At 37.5% G+C, this 24240-nt stretch overlaps 1 protein-coding gene across 1 annotated transcript in view; it reads left to right on the top strand.

The window, feature by feature from the left end:
- Positions 1 to 24240, top strand: part of LOC112964182 (adhesion G protein-coupled receptor A3-like) — a 284114-nt gene that overhangs the window by 38389 nt on the left and 221485 nt on the right. The window contains exon 2 of the mRNA XM_026061933.1: positions 6544 to 6615. Within this exon, the coding sequence (XP_025917718.1) occupies positions 6544 to 6615 (72 nt within the window). The remainder of the gene's footprint in view (positions 1 to 6543; positions 6616 to 24240) is intronic.

Raw genomic sequence — 24240 nt, 5'->3', positions numbered from 1 at the left:
TTGTTTACTTGGAAGAAGGATTTTAAAACCTTTAAAATAGTTTTTCATTTTATMCTGTAGTATTTCAATATAAATGTTTCCTGTCTTATGCAGTAATATAATATGAGAAAAAGATACTGAGTTACTGTATTATTCTCTCACGTTTTTTCCAACCATTGTGTCCAAGTATTTCATAGGATGTCTGCGCATACTCCTTTTCTATCTAACCACACAGTATGTGTAAAGAGAAGTAGCTTAGCTTAGATTGTGACATGCCAACTGTTATTAGTGTTCCATGTAAAATGAGTCACTATTTTTAGTGCTTAAATTTTGTTTAAATAAAAGATATTCCCCTCTGTCTTGAACTGAAATTACTATGTAAGAGAAACTGCAGAACTTTGAAATGCACATCCCCAACACAAGGTCTCAGATATAAAATATAAGATGTTAGTGGACTAAGTTTTCTATCTGTTGTCAAAGGTATCTTGGATATCCATCTCCCACATCTTTTTCTGTCTGAGAAATGGGAAAAGCAGCAGGGATTAAGAGGAGGCTCACAGCAGTGGTAAGAGTGGTTGGTGTCCTGGTAGGTGTCTCTGGTGGTACATTAAGGGTACCTTCAGCTGGTCTGAATGAGCAGACCTTAAAGAAAGAGTTTTGCAGGATTCATTTTCTAGACATTGTTGTTCAGCTAACATCAGCTAGACACAGCTCTGAATCAGTTCCTGCGCTGCCCAACTGAAAATCGTGTAGAAGTTGATGTATTACCTTCCCCCCCCCCCCCGTGATTCCCTCCCCCCGAATATTATCACAGGGAATACATATTTCCAGTAACAGGACAGACTTCCTTCTGTGTTAAGTGTGCATTTGAGAATGGCAGTCTTCATCTGAAATGTCTTGTCTGTCTTGGGTCTGGTTATCTGAAGCACTCTTGGGCACACTGCTGCCTTAGAGACCTTGACCGGCGTACTTGAGCTGACGTTCTTCAGGCTCCGCTGGGTGGGAGGCCACATCTTCTCACTGAAGAGGCCTCGGCTGTGGAATTTATTTCCTCTGTTGTTTCAAGTGAACCCAAGTCCACTGGCTTTGAGGGCATGGCAGGAAGATTCTTCCCCTCTGCTTGAGGGGTTGTAGGAAGTTGAAGTTTGTTTGCATTATGACTGAGAGCTTTTTATTTGATGCATCTTTTCATAATGCAATAGATTCTCTTTGTTGGGCAAGTTTTTATACCTGAATGAGACTTTGTCACACAAGTTTACATCTTTTTGCACTTTTCATAGTTTCACAAAAGCAAAGTACTGGCATCCCTTTAAGGAAACTGGGATTTGTGCTTGATTAACCCTAATGGGAGGACTAGGTCCCTCTCAGAGGAGACCCAGGGCCAAGTGCTGTGCTGTGTCCATGGATGCTCCACCACAGTCCCTCCCCGCAAAGGAGGGGGAAGAAAAGGTTGCCATTTTAATATGAACCTGTACTGTTACTCTCAACMTTTATTTGGGTCAAAAGGACAAAGCAAATGGCCATACATACATACATAAACACACATAGCAGAGATTTAATGGTCCCTGGGCTGGGCTCTTGGCCTTAGGTATCCTCAGTAACTGATACTACTGTGTACGCGTGAGGTTGGTTGGTTTGCAGTGCAGGATGAGTGAAATAGCAGGCAGCCCAGGTTGCAGCGCACCTGCGTAGTGTGTTTGCGTCTTGAAACTACCTATATGGATCCCATCCTCTAGGGTGCAGCTAGAAGCCAGGGGAGGGGGCTTGAAGGGGACCATTTTGGAGGCGGGGGATAGTGCTGCGGGGCTCCATGGGGCAGGAGAGCGCAGACCTGGTCTTGGGAGAAGGAGCAGGAGAGAGGTGAGAGATGAAGGGGTTCAGGCGCGAGCTCGCGGTTCGGAGACACCGCTGATGAGGGGCTGCCTTCCTCCCCAGGCCTTGTTTAGGGAGGTGCGTCCCGTGAGGGCTCGGGTGGGCAGTAGCACCACCTGACATGTTTGGGTTGTGTTTTACCTTCCTGTTGCCTGGGTCGAGGAGCATCATATACAACACAAAGTTATTTTGCAAAATGTACTTTAGGAAACTGCTTTTTTAGAAGGAGAGGAGAAATGCCCCTTGGAAATGCTTAAAAAAAAGGAGAGAGAGAGGAAAAAAAAAAGTAAAACTTTATATGGAATTTGCTTCTGGAGAATAGCTTCACTAAAATAATGTGCTCATTTTCCAAATGTTTCATCAGAATAAAATATTTGAAATGTGAGATTCTTAGCACATGGCTGGAAACTAATTGACCCAGCTGCTTAGTCACAATGTGCAGCAATGTTTGTTTTAGCACTGTGATTCACTAGCACATCAGAAAAAACAAGGCAAGTGAAAATGCTGAGGGCAATAAATAGAATGTGAGAAAATTAATCATAGTGGGTGCATGGTGGCGATTTACTTCAAAAATCCAAATTATACTTTATTTTTTGTTAAAATAAGGGATTCATATCAAATAAGTAAAATAACTGCATTAGAAACTCTTAAAAATACCACTGCATCTGAGAGAGAGAATTACAAGACATACAAAACCAAAGACATGAATAGCATCTTCATGTGCTTACCCACCAAACCTTCACTTCTGTAAGTACATGAAAAGGGTGGTGTTCATGTCTCTGTTTTCCCACAAAATTTCTCTGTCTCTCTAATTACGAACATCCTCCTGTAAGCAGGTGACTGTATTTGAGGGAAAAGAGATACCAAACTACAGAGTGATGYTATTTCAGGCACACTTCATATATTTCATGTCCATTCAGTTACTTTTCTAAAGAAGTAATATAGCAAATTCTTCAATGGAATTTCAGCCTCAAGAATAAGAGCCACAATTTGACTATACATTGGTTATTTAAAAAAATTTCTTTTTGTCATCTGTAGTTGTCTCATTTGTGTTAGTTTATTGAGCAACGTAACCAAATTTTTCCTCCCTTCTACCCCCATTCTCACACTAAATGCCCTCGGAAGGGAAAATGTTAAAAGTCTCATCAAAAGCTTAACAAGTGATTCATTATTACAAAAATAATGTCATCTAAGTTTGCCAGTGCTGTTGTTCATAGTATGCACAGAATTGGTCTTCAGTGAGGATTAAATCCTTTTTAATAAGAGCCAGGTGAGTTCTTGGACATCAATAAAGGTACTTAAAAATGGGGATTCTTCCTATGAAACCTACCAACCAGCTGAAAAAAAWCATAGATAGTATGTAGTTATTCTAGAGAAGTTTTGTTTTTTTGTTTTTTAAACCCATGGACCTTATCTGAATGCTAGAATGTGCTAAAGCCATGATACTTTCCTGTTCCACACAGGGGGAAAAAATATATATATTTCCAGATTTTAACTATAACTAATATCCATATTAYTGTGTTTAGAAAACGTGTTGGCACTGTAGAGAACAGAAGGCCATGAAGGAAATTTTATTTAGAAACCTGATCACTGTGTGAAAGTCTGGTGTAAAGATCTGAAAAGTTTAGTTTAGAAAGTGAAATGYATGTAGCTAAGTTCTGTGATACTTTTTATTTTTGTGGTGTCCTTTATATTTTTGAAGTTTTAATTTCTTTTTCAGAAAAATAAAATAAAATTACTAAATGGAATACCARTATTGTAGAACATTAGCTGTATTGACTACGTGTCAGTTCTATTTATGAACTAAATGTTCTGCTTCTTGTTGTGATTATCAGTGAGATAGTTCTCCTTAAATTCCAGGGGTTTGTTTTATGTGGATAAGTGATACTGGTTTCAACCTACACACTTAGGGCCATACAGAAAAGACCACGAGGTGGAGAGTAGGAGATGCATGTGCTGCTGAAGCTTGGGATTTCCATGGAATTAAGTTCATAAAATTCAGCCTGTCCTCTTTGTCTGGRCATAATGGATAGAAGAACAGGAAAACAAATCGGCATCATGCAAAATGTTCAAAGACAGAAATACTATATCTAAGTGAGATGAGGCTTCTGAAGTACATGTTTCTTTGTAAATCTGGCTAAGCAGAGCAGTCCAAATACAATATTTGTATTTAATGTCATTGCAAATGCTTCAAAGATGATCTCTCTATAACACAACATATGATGAAATGATGTGATATGAAGTGGAATTTAATGTGTTAGTCTTCCCAAGCCCAGCCAACGTTAATTCTTGGGACTTTGCTTTTCCTAGACTGATCCAAGTTCTGTTCATCCTCAGGAGATAAGACCAATAAAACCAGAATAAAATAGTAGAAAATCTCATATATTTACATTTTCTAGTTTAGATATTCATAATTTTAAAACAATTTTCCAATATATGTCACTATTCATTGAAAGAATTTGTGCTCTTTCATCATGTCACTTGCTTAAATATGTTCCTGGGATTGTAACGCAGAGTTGCTAGGTTAGGGAAATATTGACTATGTCGCATGTGTTATGATTGTTAGTCTGAGAAGTAGAAGAAAGATGTTGTGGGATGTGGAGTTTCTCACTCGCTGGCCATATACTGTGTGTGTATTGGACCATTGCTAACTTTTGTCATCCGTGTGGGTTTCTGTTCTCTTTCAAATATGCGGGTTTGAGCGGAAGGGGCAGCTGCTGCCCAGGGAAGTGGAGGGGCCGCCCAGCCAGGCGAGGGGCCTCCAGGAACTGCGCTGCCGCCCGGCCGGCGCTGAGCCGTTGTCAGCACCAGGGAGGACGGGGATAACGGATGATCCTCCGTCCCCGCTGCAATCTGAGCCTAGGCAAACGGCTTTACATCCCTTTTAAACTAAATTCTTCTTTATGGTATTGTTGCATACCTAGGAGGTCTTTCTTGTTTCAAAAGACGGTGTGTGCTTTAGTCCTGAGGTTGCAGAAGTTCGCACAGAGGGCTGGAAGGGAGCTCCTAGATTTAAGGCCTTATGTTCGTGATCGGTCTCAAATTGCCATTGCCACTTGTCTGCTCTGCTACCAGCTCTGGGTGAGGAGGAGTGTTGCTGCGCAAGTGCATTGAGTCACACCGTGGCGTGACACCAAGTGCGTTAGCTCCTAGCTCAAATCTGAGCTGCTCTGTTCTTCCTCATGTCTGTTGACAGTGGGCCATCAAATTTTATCAAATTTTGTTTGCACTGATGCTTATTGATGAATTTTTACAAAGACCTTGCAAAACTCTCCACATTTTATTTACATAATGGTATTTTAACTTTATCAATTATTTTATGTTTATCTATGGGTCAGTGCTATGCACTGTCTTTTGCTTTTAGGCCTTGTGAATTTATGTAGTATGTATGTACTGGGGCAAAGCACTTACTAGTAATATACAATAGGAAATGCTAAGAGCCAGACAAGACAGTCTTGCATAATAGATTATTTTAAAAATTTTTTAAAAAGTAAAAGGAAGTAGATTCTCGAAGTCTCAAATCTGCTAGTTAAGATCATGAAGACCTTTTTGTTTGGTTTTATTGCAAGCAGTATCTTATTCTAAAATGGATTTTTGTGCATTAGAGAATTATAATTTATTGTAAACATTACACTAAAAGACTACTTTCTTAAGCAGTTGGAATTATWTGTTCACACTGACAAGTTTCTCCCGTGCATTGTATAATCATTAGATCTATTAAAATGATTTCTTGACCTTCTAAAATAAATTGCATTTCTTTTATGCATTATGAGATTTTTAAGAGGTTACATCTTCAAAATGTGTGCATATTTACATGATATTGCTTCTGCAATAGTTGGGAAAATATAGTGAGGAAAAAATCACTAAATTAGAAAGGACCACTAGTGACGTTTTATAGGCAGCAGTTTARCATAGTGGAAAGATATACAGCTTCCTAAGTAACTTGTACGCAGATTCAGTTTGCCTGTGTTGTTAGGGAAGGGCCAGATGTAATCTTCTACTCTAGCTTTCAGCTGGTTTTCTACTGCGCAGAGGTTGCAAGGGTAAAACATTTTTTTGGATGAGTATGAGTGTTTTTGCAGTAAGGGAATGAGATTTGGTTTTGTTTTTTTGAGATGTATCTCTTATTTAAAAAAAAATCATGGAAATATTTTCTCTGTTTTCCATTTCTGTATTTGAGGGAGTAGGGTCGGGCTGGTGAACCTTCTGTTATGGCAGATCTATCAGCCGTTGACAGTAAAGAAGCCCAGTTCTTTGTAAATCCCTGCTTTTATAGCAGTCACTGCAAAGTAACTATGTTGTTGGGCTCTTGTCTGGTGGAGCAGTTTTAACCTGTCCCTTGCTTCCTCAGCCTTTTTGCTGGCTGGGAAGCCCGACAAGCACCTTTGCCAAGGSTAGTTTACAATCTTCTAGTGAAGCATGGGTGTTTATCAAGGTTATAATTTTCGTGTTGTAGCCAAACTTCATTTTGTTGATGTATTTCTTGAAAGTGCTCTTGTTTAATAAAGAAGTAACCATGTACTTCAGGAAATTGTAATCTTTATCTACTGCTATGATGGGAAAATGGAAATGAAGCAGAGAATTTGTGATTAGTATTTTACAGAGACTGCTCTGCATTTACTATAATTGCATGTTTTTAATCAGTGGAATTATCATGTTCTATTAACCAGATTCTTTCCTGACTTCTTGTAGGATTCTGAGTAACAACAAGATCTTATGGTTAAAGAATGGCTCTTTCTTTGGACTGAGATCCCTGGAGAGACTGTGAGTAACTGATCAGACTCTTTTCATTTTTCATTAAAAAGCCTTCATATTTTAAATGTAAAAACAAACATCGAATAATAAAGTTGAGATGTTCTGAACTGTATCGCACAGTAGAGCTTCTAGGCAGTCATCAAGTTAAGAGACGGAATAAAAATGAGTGAATGGGGATGGACGTGGAAAATACAGGAAAGCACTACCATCAATTTGGAACTAAAATAAACATTGAGTCAAAGACTTGTACTACACTGCATACACTATCAAAGTGAAGACTGGTATATGTAATGGTAACACTAATGTACCTGACATTTAGTTTGGGTTATTTAACTCATTGGTCTCCGATACGTCCATTTTTAATAATATTCTAGACAAAGAAATTGGACAGAATTTATCACTGGAGTGGCCAATGACATTGATGAAGCTGCATGATTGTGTCTTTGTAGCCAAAAGTTGTGTGGGGTGGGGAGGGGGAAAGGATTCCATGTAGTCTGCTCAGGAGCAGCTAATGAGTTAGGAAGAAAACTTTTGAAAACTTCAGGGGAACAAATGAGCAGCAGCAGCTATACTTTAAACACTGTTTTCTGTATATATGGGCCATTCATTTGAAATATTTATGTGAGTAAGTCTAAAAGGCTTTTTTTTTTTTTTTTTTTTTAATCTGTGGCGACTTGCTTGGTTAAGATAAATTATTTTAATATTCCCTTCTAAGAATAACTTTATTATGTAAAGTTACTGACGTAAAGTAGTTGCTGCATTCATGAATGCAGCAATGTTTTTTATCATGTATGAATATGTATGCAAAAATTTTACATATTAAAATCAAYTTTAGCTAATATTTGACTATATATGCACATAGCGTATGTGCTTGCTGTTTATGGTTGTGTATTAAGGCAGGTGAGTATGTAATACTGAGATACGTGAATAGTCCAACTGTAACTTAAGAATATACTGATTTATAAGGTACTGGTCTTAAACTGGTCAGAAATAGATAGCTTTATCCTAACGCCTGAAGATGTTTATGTGAATGCATATTAAGTCTTTTCTGCATATAGTTACAGATAAAACAAATACTTCTTTTTATGTTGGCAATATTAAATCCCATGGAATGAAATTTAGAGTAGCTGTGATGTATGTTATTTACTATCTGTTTAAGGTTTAACAATGATGTGAGATTATAAAGTTGATGCGAGATTTCTATGTTTACAAATATTTTAGACAAAAACAATTTAGTGTAAGGGATAGACCTATGAAATCATTGAAAGAAAAAAATAGTAAATTAAAATCTAATCTATTGTAAATAAAGCATTAAATAGTGTTCATCAAGTATTTCCTCTAATTTTTTTTAAATTTGATTTATGTTTTTACACAACTTCCGACCTTGATATTGTAAACAAAGATGAATATGGTTTCCTATTGAATTAAATTTGAAGAAGCTGTATTTTGGGGTATGATAGTGACTGGCACTGGGTGTGTACTTTAACTTTSTTAGTTATCTAGTTAGAGAAATAACACAACCTGATGAGACATTGTAAACAGCACTGAGAACAGAAATAAAACAAAATGCYTTAGGTGTGTATCCTCAAGTAGCATCACTATCTGAATATAATTTCATTATATTGATTTTCCCAATATCACAGAGCAAATGATAATAACACATTTTGTATATGGTAAGTGGTATTTGGTCATGATGTTAATACAAAATCCATAAGTGRTCCTTGAAGCAAAGACTAGAATCAGGTGGCGACATTCTCATTACGCTCAGATTCTCTGTTTCTTGTTCTCTGGCCCCGTGCATTCCTCTCCCRTATGTACAAACGCCCGGTTTCACCTGAGGAGGTCAGAATAGCTGCAATATTCTCCTAAGAGGTGGAAGCAATGAATCTGAACTGTATCTGGGGGAGTGCTCTAACCCTTTACAGTGGTTTGGGAAACCTTTGCCTCTCATAGCCCGCAAGCCACGGCAGAGTGGTACTTCAGGTGCTCAGAGTGACAGCAACTGCAGTAGCTGTTCCTGGCTCATCAAAATTGACCAAAAAGAGTTTTTATTTCTTGTCTGGAAAAAGGGGAGGGAGAGTATCTTATGAAGCACAGTAGCAGAAAAATACAGCTTCCTTTAAAATAGTATTGCGCTTACAAAATCACATGCTTAGAATGCAGGCATGCTAGATTTAAGGGTCACTCATTTCGTTTAGCATTGCAATCCTTGTGGTCCTTATCAGGACAAAAAATTACTAAGATGAATACCATAGAGACAAGAACTTGCACGTCTATAATTCTTTTGTGGTCACCTAGATCATGAGTCAGAAGAGCCTTAGCTCATATGGTAGTGAAGTCATTCAATGTCAAAATTGAAGACTTTAGAGAGAAAGTAAATTCTCAGGTGGAATAATGTGTTTTGTGTATTTTGGCTCTTTCCTATCCCAGAGTGCTCAAAATTATTTTTTTGAGCAGAGGACTGTTTGAAGCCATACCCAAATAAACTAGTGATAACTTTCTCCTTATTATTTTGTTTTCCAATGCATGTCACAACAGGAATTGGATGAAGTGTCAATGTTCCCCAGATCTGGTGATTTCTCAACAGTGTTTTACGCAAGTGAGATGGCTCATGGAGCCCTTGTCTCAAACAAGAACTCCTCATTTTATGCAACTTTAATCAAGCAAACCAAGAAACATAAATTGCCTGCTGTTTAACCGTCCATCCTAAGAGTAGGATAGACTAGACTCTATTTAAACCTTAAGACCATGTAGTAGGACTCCTATATTGTGCATCAAAGCAGTGTTTTTTAAAAATAGTTGGATGATGGTTTGTAATTGTTTCTGCAGACTTCTCATAAAGTTGCATTTTTCAATCATGGCATTAATAATTATAAGTTTTCTATTTCAGATTATTTTAAATAGCGTTACAGCTGTAAAAGGAAATCTGACATTAGGTTTTTTAGGAGATGCATCCATCTAGCCAGGAAAAAACAGATTCAAAGATGCAATTATTTGACTTTTAGTAATAGAAAGATAATCATATCTTTGGTAATACTTTAATAATAAAACCGAAATAATTAATAATGCTTGTAATAGAAAACTACATAAGTAATAGTGATGAGAATATATTAATAACATATTAGTATTTCTACTAGACATTTTATAAAAATGCTTCAAAAAACGCCATCTCACAAAAAGTGCTCTTCTGTACTGTATGTGCATGTGTGCACAGTGACTCAGAAGGGTGCTCTGCAGAGATGGCATTCTCTCTGCACCTAGCTCGAGTTTGCTGAATCACAATTGCTGCCTTGCACTGCTTTAGAAAGATTGACTCACAAATGTGCTATGGCATCTGCATCACGATGCACCTCTGTGCCACTGGGCTTCCTGTGTGGCACTAACAAGAGGCATTAAGGACTTAATATCATTACGTGAATACCATGTGAAAGTAGAAACTTCTATAAATTTACGTTTTGTACAGTGCTGAGTTACATAGGCCCTGACTACTCCACTGATGTGGATGAAAAAAAGAAGTGCAGGTAGGAAACTAAGTGGAAACTGATTTTTTTTTTTTTTTTTGAGTTGGGAAAGAAAATGTTTAAGTATGAAGAGTTTTATGGAGTTTAATGAGAAGAAATCTACAGACCATAAATCCTACAGGTCAGAGCCTACACTTTGAAAGTATTTCTGTGGTGCACCCTGTAGATAATGGCTTGACATTCAGGAGGTTCAGAAGTCAGTTTGGTTTTGAAGCCTAGGGCAAAGCCTTGAGATCTTGTAATGGTTTGGGTTCCAGTTTCTTCCCCATCTGAATTTCATGTCTTGCAGACATATTGATCTGTACAGGAGAGCATCACATATCCTAGACAAAAGGGTCTTTCATATGCTTTTTGGTGCCATTAAAAGAAAAGGGGGGAGAAGGGGGTAAAATGGATTTCTAAAGCCATTAAACAGTGAGGTAATCCTCTGAAGTAAGTCGCAACAGTGCAGAAGTTTAGTTAATACAGCAATTTGGAGGATCTGAATAACTGAAAGAGTCTATATAGTTATATGGTATAATTATACCATAAATTGAAACTATATATTAAATAGAAAAATCTATGACTTTTTTTTTTAACTTATGGGCAGAGCGGATAACCATTGCTATTACCCACTTAATCATAGGCTAGTACATATTACCAAGTTATTAGTAGACACTGTAGCATGGTAGCATATGGCATGGACCCCACTCCAAAGACCTTGCAGTTTTGGAACAGGGTGCAGGAAATGAATATTATTAGTAATGGTTGCCATAAATCTCTTTATGCTTGAAAATACTGGGCCTCTGATTATCTCTTCTGGAAAATGCCATAACCCACATGATGCTTCTGGGGACAAGGACTGAAGCTGTTGGGCCAGGTGCTCCAGATGTGCTGGACCCAAAGACAAAATCTAGATTAGGAAATTAAACTGCTGGGGCTGTTGCCTGATCATGAAGCCAGCTGGCACAAAGCAGTGTTTATCCAAACTGTTAACCATTCTACCAACTTTGTTACCCTCCAAAACAGTGACTGCATCCCAATTGCCTGGATGGCCCCTGTCCTGTGCTAACTCCCCATGTTACCCCTGGTCGGGGGAATTTTGTTGTGGTTTTTACTTCACTGTGCCCTTCCTGGTGCTTGTAAGGGTTGAGCTTCCACTACAGCATTTTCTTAATTAGGGGTGCCAAGTCTCTCTCTCTCTCTCTCTCTCCCTCCCTGTTTTGTAAAATCAGATGTGCATTCTCCTGAAGTTTATAGGAGTGTAATTACCTCTGAGGCTGCTGCTTCTCTGTCCCCTGTGTTTTACAGGTTCAGAAGATATTTGGAGGGAACCAGCAAACAGAAATTAAGAAATATACACAAACAGACCATGATTGCATAAGCAGTGTTTCTCTGGGAAATCAGGARGAGAGATCACTAAGCAAGATTACACTTTTTTCACGGTTGACCCAGAACAAAAGCACGTGAGGCACTAAGAGTTTAACAGAGTTTTACAGAATTTCACTGTTACATTTTTTTTCCCCCCCAAATTCCTGGACACGTTTCTAGACAAAATACTGCTGAAGCATTTTTAAGAATTTATCATTGAATTTAATTTTGATTTTTTTAACTTTATAGACCAGTCTCACTAGACCAGCTCTTGCTCGTATTGTGTGTACCGTTATTAAGTACTCTTGTATTGTAAAGATACCAGTTATGAGGCGATCTTCATGTTGTCCTTATTATTAGAGAAGATTGCATAAAACCTACTTTCAGTAGGTTTCAGTATAATGAGATTCTTCAACTTTATATTGTACTGTGCAATCAAGGTAATAACACATTAACTTGAGGGAATGAAAGAACAGGAAAGGCAAGCACAACAAATTAGACGATAGGAAAAACATGTTGTTAAACAACTGATATAAAGATCCAGTATTTGGAAACTCTTTAGAAGAGCTCAAGTGATGAAAGGGAAAAATAAAGAAGTTTTACATTTCAATATACTGAGGTGCTACTTGTAACATGCAATTTATGTGTGCGTGCACACACACACACACACAGGGAAACAAACAGATGTAGTTTGGAGGGACTGTGAAGGATTGGAAATATGTTTAAAGGTGTGCTTAAAGAATTTAAATTTCAACATGCCTATAGGACCTCTTTAAGAAAGTTAGAAACTTCAGCTGCGCTTTCTAAATTAAACTTAGAATTACTTGTTCTTTTTTGGAGWTTGGAGATCGTTTGAAAATAGATAAATGCTAGTCATTATAAACTAATAAAAGCATTTCAGAATGAGAGCCGGGATCTAATTGTGCAACAGGGTGTTTTTTCTGAAGACCTGGCACCTAAAGAGCTTACCTCACTATGTGCATACACTGTTAACAGCAAATAGATTAATCTTGGAGCCCTAAAATAACCATGTTAATTCACCTCAAGCTGCCATCCAGCCACGTTTATAGAGATACTATAATGTTCCTCGGGGGGAGAGCAATTATAAAACCTGTTTCTTAGAGTGGTCTGCTATGTAAGTCCTCATGGCATGAGTGAAATTATGAAGCGTGTAAGGCAGCAGAGATCGGAAAGAAGGAAGAAAATGGTTATCAGACAACAAGTATTTATCACCTAAAGTAGGATAGCTTTATGTGAGATGGGTAAGGCTTATCCTGAGGCCTGGAGAGAACCATGGTCTACCAGGAAAATTAGTAGTAAGCTAGTAAATTAGGCTGTGTGCTTAGCTACACAGCTCCTGTGTATTAAGCTATCTTACTTTTCAGTGATCATGTGCGCCATGGTCAGCCACTGAAAGACATTTTTTTTTGTCTGGGTTGGCACCGTATCCTTGGGCTTGCACCAGGTGCTTTGTCTGTTTTGGGGCTCTGTCAGCGTCCACCGTGGCCGGCCTTCCCGCGCAGCAGTGGCGGTGCGGACGCTCCCGTCTGCCTCCCTGTGGTGCTCAGYGCTCTGCCTTTATGGTGATCCTGCTCATGTTATTGAATAACACTAATGTCACTCTTACTCTGATACAGTCAGAATATAGAGACATTCACTTAATTGAGTATGTGCTTTAAATATCAAGCTTCATGTATCTGTCAATGAAGGTTGTAACACTTAAATGAATTGGTGCTAAATAATTAAATGCATGTCAGGAAAAAAAGTATTTTTCCATAAAACCATTTTCATGCCTTACAATTTTAATGGCATAGATTGGTAAGAGTGGTATGAGTTTTTTATCAGATGGAAAGCAGATACAAAAATTATTCTTTTAACACCAGCGTATCTTCAGTTCCTCACTGTGTTTTGGGGTTTTTAGTTTCAAATTTAGATTCTTCATTAGCATTTAAAACATTTGAATTATATCTTGTGAATCATGCAAAAATGCAGATATAAATCTAATTTATTACAAATAAAAGTCAATAATGTTGAATAAGAAGTTTCTGCTATCACCTTACTTAGTTAACTTTGTCTCATTCACAGTGTATAAATTCCTGAGTCTCTGTTAAAGATGGAGAACTTCATAATATTTATTCACTGACAGATTTTTGTCATCATCTGATCCTGGAAGATGCTACACTTCAGACATTGCTTCAGTTAAAATACAGCTTTTTAGCTAATGTTTCTTTTCCTTAAAGATAATTAATCCTTTTTAATCATAAAGATGTTTTTGTAAATAGGGATTTTTATGAACACTGTAGCAAATGTATAATGTATAAGAGAGGACTAACATTTATAAATGTCAGGTAATATGTTACTTACACATTGAGATAAAACAACATCTTTTGAAAGAACAAAGGCATTTATTTGAGGCAAATAATTGGAAATTAAGGACTCTTCTCTTTTTGATTTTGCTGTAAGTTTGGGGTTAATCTGTTTCAGATAACCTCTCTCTATCTCTTTGCATCTTTTACCTACAAAATAAGATCCCTTACCTGATAACCCCAAATCCAGTAATACTGGAGGATCTCAAAGCATCTCTAGAGAGAGAGAGAAAGCATAAGAAAAAGTACAGTGGTGATTACATAATATTAATTACTTTACATTTCTACCTTGTATACCTTGAGTCATTTGTTTGTGACACGCTGCTTCCGACCTGCTTGGCCGGCCGTCTTAATGGGCACAGCCGCCTCGGTGCAGAGAGAGGGCACCGATGCTCAGCTGACRTGTTTTGTGCAGTTCTGCGTGTCACAAAAACGCAGTCGGTAGCCGAGGTTAGTAGTCAGTGCAAGCTTTGGGTTTTGGTAGGCAGCGGCTGCAGGGCAGGTCCTGTAGCTGCAGAGGAACTGGTAGCTTTGACTACGATTTGGAAGTAACGTTGGCAAAATCCCGTAGAGACAACCCGCAAATGGTGCAGGCTGAGCAGCGCGGGATGGGGATGGATGGCGCAGGGGACCACATCGACCCTCCACCTCTTGCCACTGGTAGTGACACACTTGCGGTGACAAGGCTGGGCCACTGCYGGCACGTCTCTGTAACGGAGAGCGCTGTGACAGCGCTAGCCGGGCTGCGGGGAAGCGTGGCTGTGGTCACCCTCTTGCTGCTGTGGTGGTGGTTAGTCCAGACACAGATCTGATCTATTCTTCCAGTAATATAACSTGGCCTAATCGAACTTCACAGGGAAAATTCAGGTAAGGGGGCTCATATATAAAACCTTTGTATTAATATACTCTCATAGGAGGTAGAATCCTCTTAGAAAATAAGTTTGTGTAAAGAAGAATTTTTTGAGTGAGTGGAAGTCAACTGCAGCTTTCCTATTGGATGTATTTTTTGTTTTTTGTGTGTGAACAGCATATTAATTCAGCAACATACYGAGCAAGAGTTAATGTATTACACCAATTTCTTCTGAGCCAGACCTAGGCATATGAGTTGGCAGAATTCATGCTCCCCTTCTACCATTGCTATCACTATTGTCAATATTTGCATGTGTCTTTTCTGGGTACAAAATGAGAGCAATCCATGGATGGCCTCACTACTGTAGCTTGATGAAAAATACCTGCCTGGATACATAAGCAGCAGGATGGTGTGCGTGTGTGCGCGGCAAAACCAGACCTGAAGAATCCTTAAAAAACTTCGTGAAACGGAAAACTGGACTTGAGAAAAGCACTGTTGATGCTTCTGTAGAAGTAAAAGAGCACAGGGTAAACTGCATTTCAGAGTAAGCACCAGTTGGCTTTTGGCAATATTTTAACAAATTGCTCACAAGAAGGAGGATGTTTAATTTGCAGTTGTTGCACAGAAATTTCAGAAAGCAAAGACAGAGAACCAGAGGAAGCATCAATGTCGCAAGTAAAACTGGGCAAACTTTGTTAGAATGAATAGGAAAAGGTTATTTTTATGGTTCTTGCTACATCTCTCATTTACATCCTGTGACTTAACAGTGAGTTACTTATTTAGTAATTCAGCAGCTGAGTACATGCTTCTTTTGAAAAAAACAAACAAAACCCCCAAACCCTCAGAACTGCAGTAACTAATATGTCCCAGTGTGCAGTACCAAAGAGAAATTTAGCATTATATTAGGAATTATAAAACTATTGTTATTCTTAGTATGACTGTCAGAAACAGAAGACTTAGAAATTAAAAGGAAAATTACTTTACTATCTTTCTAATAAGCATAGGTACCGTAAGTCTTACAAGCATGARGCAACTGTCAAAGCACTTGTAATGTAATCTGACAGAAAGATAATGAATTCTTTTTCCTCTAGTCATTTGCTATTTTTCAGCACAAAGTCACCATGCAGACTATCAGGCATCATGTACTTTGCTTTTTAGAGGATGAGAGAACAGGGAAAATACCCTATGTGTCTACTTGTGTAGAACTTCTAAAGGATAACATTAAACAAAGCAATAATTCTAAAAAGAGAGGATGCTACTTTTTTGGATATTACAGTAGAGGCTAAAAATTAGCAGTCATTAACTCRGAAAAATAAATTACTAAAATCAGTCTCACAGCTTTAGTGCCAGGGCCCAGAACGAAGCGTGATCCCCATCTTTTCTTTCTATTTTAAGCCTGTGTGGAAACAACATGGACTTTGCCCATGTCTTTGCTCTTAATTCCATGCTTCACAACGAGCCTCACACTTGCCGGCGCTGTGCTCCYGCCTGGACGCTGCCCGTTTGCGTGACGGGAATTTCTGCCGGCCTGCCTGTGCTGCCGGGATTACATTCCTCCAGCTCTGACATGCAGCTCTGGTTTCATTTTGGGCACGGCATTGCCAGCTGCTGGTATGTATGTGGTAGAGTAGCGGTATTTAGGACTGCTGTGAGTGCTGGGTTGCACTGCTGGACCTGAATGAGTGTGACTAGTTGCGTTTTCCTCTGGCCCCGACTGAACAGATTTCTGTTGGAAATGTTAGCTTGGCAAAATAAAAACTGCACATAGCRGTTTTAGTAACGTCTTTGACAAAGACATCGGTGTTTCATTTCAACTTTACTGCTTTGTATTCACATAATCTCTTTGGAATTGTAGAGCTGAACTATACTACTTAAGATGATACAAGCCACGTATCTTTTCTTCTCCTCAGTGTAAGAGAGAGRTTTAAATAAAGAAACGGCAGACTGTTGGAAAAGTAGATAAGCAGAAATGTGGTTTAAGGGCGGTTTGTATGTAGACGCACAACAGAGTGCCAGGCAGCCTAGGTAATAAAAATTACTGTTAGTTGCTCAATAACTGAGTAAGTTTTGCTAGGTGAGCTGTCAGGTAAGTTGCTGGTTGAGCCCTTGTGCTCAGTATTTTGTGGTTTTGAGCCCTTGGCTGTAGGGGACTTATGCGGGCAGGATAGCATTATCAAAGTATTCTGATATTTTTTGTGTTCATATATGACATGGTCTTTAGTACACTTACAGGTAAGAAAGCCAAAGATTGATGCCTCATTGATAGTATCTGGGCATAAAACATGAGAAATGCAAGCTTTGAAGAGGAACATCTCCAAATCACAATGTCCTCAGGTTAAAGTATCAAAAAGTCCATAGCAGAAGACGACCTTCAAACCCCAGCCTTTCCTCCCAGAGACTTTTCTGGCCTCTCTGACTTGATATTAACGGACAKTTCTCCTCATCTGCTTACTTATAGAAAATAATATACAGAAACAATCCTCTTCCTAAAGCTTATATCTACAGACTAGTCTATAAGGTCTTGGAAAACATGCTATTACTCATTCRTATCATGCTAGCACATAAATCCTCCAAGGGTGACCAATGAGCCTGGGAGCTTGTGGCCCTCAAAACATCTGCAAGTGCCTATAGAAAGCATAGCACTTGTACTTCACCAGTAATCTCTGAGAAGACAAAATAAAAAACAGTATAGTGCACTTGAAAAGAAATAGAAGGAAGGGTTATGTTTTATGCCAATTTAGTTTTTTTTWAAAAAAACACCTCAGAATGAGTTGTCTGAAGTAGTTAGGAAAGCTGATGTAATTTAACAGCTGTGAGCAGTGTTTCTCCCCGCTTCTTAATATAGACAGAATTGATTAGTTGGGTGTAGTATAGCACTGCGTGTGTCAAGTAGGTACAAAATGGTTGTTCTCACGAGAAAATTGCATGCAGACTTAGCACATCATAAGCTGTCTTGTGTTAACACAAATTGCCTCGTTCTTGAAATGGAAAGTGACTGGGAGAGCTATAGAGATGTTTGTATAGTCTGAGCTATGCACATATTCTGGGGGAAAAAAAGAATTACAAAATTCCTTTATGCTCTACTTTAGAAAGTGTTTTGCTGAGGAGAATACAAATATTGTGCTGGAATAAAAATTGTGTTTTTATTTGCTTGTGTACTTGAATGAATAAAATGAGATTATTCTATACAATGGTAGTGAACTTCTTCCTCTTGTAAAAATAAACAGTATAAGTTAAAAATAAGCCACTTGAGTTACTGTAATGCAAGAAACTTATTGAAGTATGAATAAAATGTTTTATCGTGSTTTTATAACCCCCAAAACTGCCAAAGGGGCAACTTGGCACTCTTCAGATCAATTCACTTCTATGAAAAAATAAGAAAGAYTCTAGATGGGGAAAAATGTTTTCAGTTATAGGTGCCTGAAAACAAGAATTTATGAAAAAATATCCCTTCTCAACTCTAGCTATAACACTTTTGCTATGATGCTGTAATTACTGGCCAATGAAAAACTTTTACTAATGCACCTTCCCCAGATACATGGTGCATTCATTACTTTCAGCAAGTTCAATATTCACATTTGTGTCTTAATGCAAAGTAAGTTAATACTTTTTTAAAGACCTTAAAGACATGCTTTTCAGCTGAAATAGGAGTTTAAAGTACATTGTGTTCAGAACAAAACTGTGTTTTCTGTACTATGTCAGCAGCTAAGTTGAGAATTTGATAGCTTTTTTTCCCCTTTGTACCATTAATTGCTTTTAGGTATTTCTGAAAAGTGCAAGTGCCTCACCAGGGACAATTCTCCTATTTGAGTGAAGTTTAAGTACTGTATTAAGCTTTCCTACTGTACAGAGTTATGTGAACTTACAAAAATATTTAGGAATGCGAGACCAGAATGGGTTTCAGCCAGGCTGAGCATGCAGGGATAAAAAGAAAATTTATTCGCTGCTCCCCCCATCATAGGCACCATAATCTGGCCACTCCATTAATTGCTTCCCAGCACTCCATTAAAAAAATTGGGTTCAAATGCTAATGTGTCAGAGGAGAATGATAAYGTGTCACTTTTTATTTTATTTTATTTTTATGTACCTTTGTAACTGTAACCAGTAAATCCTTATCAGTCCAATCTGGCAGTTATTTTAACTATGAGTCYGCCAGGAAGGTACATGAACGCAGACATCTGAAACTTTTTCAGTATGAGGCCAGTTCATATTATCCGCATGTGCTACCTAATGCTCCCTCTCTAGGCCTTACCTGACTGGGGCATTTCAGTGAAAAGGGAGCAAAAGGGGAAACTCCTGGAGCTGTGTTCTGCATCAAGGAAGATGGGAAAAATTATKGCTGATCCTTGCAGATGCCCAGAGAGGAATTGGCTATGGATATGCAAAGGTTTATGTCACAAGTTGCAATTTCTAACTCTAGTAAACGTTGCCTAGGCATAAAACCCCTTCCATAACAGTTTCAGACTGCATTTTGCACTCTGTTTGAAGGCTGCCCAAATTTTTATTTCTGTAATAGCTAAAACTTTTTTTTTTTAACTTCTTCTAACCTGTGGTCTAAATGTACTCAAAGCCTATTTTTATCCATATTATCYTACAGTGGTGTTGTCCTTTAAGCCATTTTCTTGTAGTATTCACCCTTTTTAAATAATGCTGTAACACTCACTTTCCTTGGCTAAGTAAACCAAAAATATAATAATCTCTTAGTGACATCATGAAAAGAATCATGAAATGTATATATTGTTAAAAAGTATTTATGGGCACAAAGCCTAAAATGTACTTAAAACTAAGATTATTATCTGCAAAGATTTATTTTGTATGTAATGACAATCTACTCTCTTTCTGTAGAGTCTAAAAACTGGATTTGAAGCCAGTTTATTGAATATTCAGACAAATACCATTTCAACTTAGTTTAATACTCAGGAATAATGTTTATGTTGTACAGTTTCCATACAGCTGAATACAAGGAAGATTCCTCTGAAAACTCTACATGCAGTAAATATTCTCTGGAAATTCACTGGGACTTTTGGGCTTAACTGCCTATAAAGCTGCTTTCTCAGGTCTTGTGTAACTAGCTAGTGCTGACCAACTCGTCATTTGGAGAACCACAGCGAAAGTGGAAAGCTTCCTATGATGACATGGAATTGGTTCCTCCCTTTCTCCTTGTTTTTATTTCTATCCTCCCTATTTTCAGGTTGAATACAGGTAGAGGAGGTTTTTTAAATGCTTTTTTATTATTATTGTTATTATTTGTTTTATTCCAACTGTCGTTGGCACAGGGCGAGAGAGTGAAACAWGGACTTCTTGTTACAGGCCTTCTCTTCTGATTTCCTTGCGTTCAGATGTATGGGTAGTGGTCTGTGATGATTGCTTTGTAATTTATTTGTATAAATTAAGTGAAAAAGACATTTCCCTTTTTTTCTATAGACTGTGCTATAACACAACAGCTGCTCCCAGGTTCCAGACACGTATCTCCTCGTGTTTTCAGATTCTGTCTTACTATAAGAGGGAAAACTTGTCCTAGCCAATAGCTCCGATGTAATTTCTCCTTCATTCTGTGCTTTCTGACTTTTCTGCTTGCCTTATCCTAATTTATTTTAAGCAGTGACCATGAAAGGAAAAATATTTAACAAAAGTGGAAAAATAGTGCAGGCATGACATTGTTGCTGCTGTTACTTCCACTTGCGCAATATGCTAGCATGTAGTATGCCACACTTTGTTTTGTTGAATGAACCTAGCAAATGCATTTTTTTAAATACTCGATGCATCTTAGTAAGTTTGACAGACTAAATCTCTTGCATTTTTAATGGAATGTAGAAAACTGGCTATTTGTGGAGGTGTTTTGGATTTTTTTTTTTTTTAATTAATGCTTGCCTGTTTCAGATGTTGTAAATCTATTGCTTTAATATACAGTATGGAACTCACTGGTGGTACACTATGAAGAAGTCCCATTGATTGCCCAGATTTCCTAGCAAGTTACTCTGATATGAAAGCAGATGTGGATACTGTTTTCATTAACCGGGTTTACACAAAACTTAAAGCTTATTTAAAAAATAAGAATAAAAATCTGGAAGTGTAAACAGTATGCACGCTTCTGTGTCTTCCACAGTCAAGCTTCCATGAAATGAAGAAAATTTTCTGAAACCAAAGCTTTTCTGATGACCTATTTCAGTCATCTTGCAGTTCAACAACAKTTAAAAGAAGATATATGGAAAAGATACATGGTAAGAACAAACCCTAATGAGGTGTGGTGAGCCAGCGAAAAGGAGACAGRATCATAAAAGGTATTATCAGTCTTGCAGAATGAGTGAAAGAACATTTTATACTGGCTTACAGGTTTTACTGTGAAACTTTAGTAATGGTCTAATATAAAAAGAATCATCTATTACAGTAGCTGCTGATGATTTTCCTATTTCAAATCCACTGGCTGGGCTAAAACTGTAAGTGGAACCTCTTTGTGTTTGAATATTGATAGTAATATACCTGGAAAACTTGTATTGATCTTAACTTTTGGGAACAACCCCTTTTTATGCAATATTATTTTGGTAATGTTACGTCTAGCTTCATKGCTCGTAGCACAAACTATTATGAATTTCTACCTCAGAGCTACCTTACATATGGATGCACCATTTACATCTGTTGCTAGCATGAATTCAAGTTAACTAAGTATGAACTGACAGATCCTAATAGTACTGCCAGTTTGGGAATATTTGTTCTTGCAACTACCTTTTATTTCCCATTGAAGTTTCAAGCTCTTACGTGAGACAGAAAGAGCACAGATTCAAAGAAAGTGAAAAGAAAAAAGGGAGTGCATGTACATGTATGTATAATATCATTGCCAATTTGCCAGCAGTGAACCTGAAGGAAGTCAGCCTGCCTGCTCTACCACTCACCCAGAAAGTTAGCAGAACAGTCAGGCAGCCAATTACCCAGCAAGCTAGCTACATCCCCGAGTGCGAACAGTCAAAGCAATTTTTTCTTTCTTTACTGGCATTTCGCCTTTTGGATGCCAGCTATTCTGTGCATTTTCTGTGTGTTACGCTTGGGAATGTGTAAGCTTTGTTTTCTGGCTTACTCGCTTCTATTTTCCGTATCATATATTTATTTCATTAYATTGCTGAAAACAAAGGAGTTTCTAAGTATTATTTTTATTACTATCATGTGTGCCTCAGTTCAGCTGTTTAATTTTATCCTGCCTGAATTTATAGGATTAAATCAAAGGTGTCTGTTTTGCTTATTTGCTTTTCTTGCTTAKTTGCTTCCTTCCTAACAATGTCAGAGATGAAACTTGAAGAAAAAAAATACAAGAAGAAGCTGATAGAAACATGCTGTGAGACACTGCAGCAGGCCATTACCCTCTGCCCCACTCTTTGCTCCCTCCTCTACTCTCAGAAAGGAGGTAAYGGATGTGATTAGAGCTTATCACACCTTGCGGTGAAAGGCTACAGTTTGAGTGAGGAAAATATCCGTACCCATACATACGCCATCCCTTCAGGATGTGTGCTTTTTGTTTCTGGGGTATCTTGCCTATTATTGGCAAGCAACCTTTATTAGAAGTTTTTTTGTTTTTTTTTTTTTTAAGTCAGTTGGCTGTTGTCATCACAAAATTCATTGCCTATTATCAGAGGCAAAGAAGCAACCTTTATCTTAACCTGAACAAATCTTTCTCYTCCAGTGTATGCTGTGGGTCAGTCTGTTTTTGATAGAACACAATTTTCATCAGCAGCAAGTACATCAGGCATTTGGTCTGTATGATTTCTGCTGGGAATAATGCTCTGTAGTCCTGTTTCTACATATTTTCCGTATCCCTGGCTTGCTTTGCTTTTTTATGCACTTTCTTGATTTGCTTTGTTTCATGATGAATACGGATCATAAATTCCTTTTTTGAGGGGAGGAAAAAAAATTAATTTACTGCACCATAGAATTCTTTCTAAATATATCTTATATGCTATTTTTGTAACTGTTTAATAGAACTGTATGCTGTATTTTCCTAAAATACAGTAGATACTTTCATAAAATGTAGTGTTGACTTCATTTAAGCAAATGTAACTTTGRAATGTGTCTCTTCCCTTGTTCTATTACTTGAATCACATAAATTATTTGTACAAAACTCTCCTTTAAAACATCTTCCAAAATGGGGATGTACTTCTCCAATGAAACACCTAAAAGGTTAAAACTTTAATTTTGAGGTCTTCTTTCTCTTTCCCTATATAGCRTGTCCCTTCTGAAAGCTTAGTGCAGATTTGTTCTAATTCTATATATTTAATCTCTAATGCTAATAATTTGTCRGATCTTTTGCTTGTTATTTGGTTTATTTTAGGCTAAGCTAGGGGTTAACTTCTTACAGAGATTCATTAAAAAGCAGCTGGGTTCTTTCTGAGGACAAGTGGAAAAACATTTTGGCCAAGATTTAAAAAATTACATGAAATTGTGATTTTTCTCCTCCCTTCCCTCAACACTGTTATATTCAGGTTTGAAATATTCAGACTTGAAATCTGGCAGGGGTTTGTCCCTGAGTTTCAGACGTGGTACAATAATGATCTGTTTGTGTTTGGCCGAGTTGTAAGGTTTTAAACAATAATACTTTACACTCGCGCAAAGATTTATATTAAACAATAAAATTGAAGTTCTAACAACGTTCAACTGGTACATTGTATATGTGTGCATCAAGTATAAATGTAGTGGAAATGTTCACTAAAAGCCATTCTTGCAGTAACTTGCTGGATTTGCATGCATAAAAAATTAAGGGAAATGATTTCAAAGAATGGGGATCTGAACTATAATTAACAATAGTGTATGTGGATGAAATACGTTGAAGGAAAAATTGTAGCCTCATTAATTAGAGGATGGAGTATGAAAATTTTATCTGATTACCAAATTGTTGCACATAATGGAATTATAATATCAGTGGTATTAGCATGCCTTATATGAACCTAATGAAAAATATTTAATAATGAATGAAATTTCCTACCTTAAAAGTGAATATCATGTTGTCACTTAAAAAAGAGAAATTTTGCAAGTGCAGTAAACCTTTGAATGCCAGCCAATCAGGCAAAAAATAGTTATTTTTGAAATTAACAAAATGAGGGAAAAATAAAGAGAAACATAAATATTGATGTACATCAAAATTTGGTCTTGCAGTATGGAACTGGCTTCAGTTTGAGTTCTAAATGACCTATTAGAGCTTAGCGATACAAGAATTAATTGCTAAAACTAACCGATTTTGGTATAAGCAGGTCAGTCTAGATGACTACATTTGCCTCTGACCTTAGTGGAATGAATTAAGAAGTATTTAGGATAAGATGGATTAAGGACAAGAAAATGACAATTGTTTTATAGACTTACCTATTTTTTCATGTTGATTTTAGTCCTTAAAAACAACGTTAAGAAACAGTATTTTAAGAGTTGCTGTGTGCGTAAGGCTATAGAATGTAGTCATAAGGAACCTTGAAATTTTCCTCACTGAGATGTATCAAATAGCCTCTTGTTTTTTCCCTAAAATCCAGGTGTCATAACCAGAACTGCTCCTACTGTTTGCAGTATCCTTCAT

The sequence above is a fragment of the Apteryx rowi genome, unplaced genomic scaffold (genome assembly GCF_003343035.1).
Source record: "Apteryx rowi isolate R43461 unplaced genomic scaffold, aptRow1 scaffold_188, whole genome shotgun sequence".
Lineage (NCBI taxonomy): Eukaryota > Metazoa > Chordata > Aves > Apterygiformes > Apterygidae > Apteryx > Apteryx rowi.
Note: the sequence above shows the minus strand (reverse complement) of the source record. Positions and strands in the feature narration are given on the sequence as shown.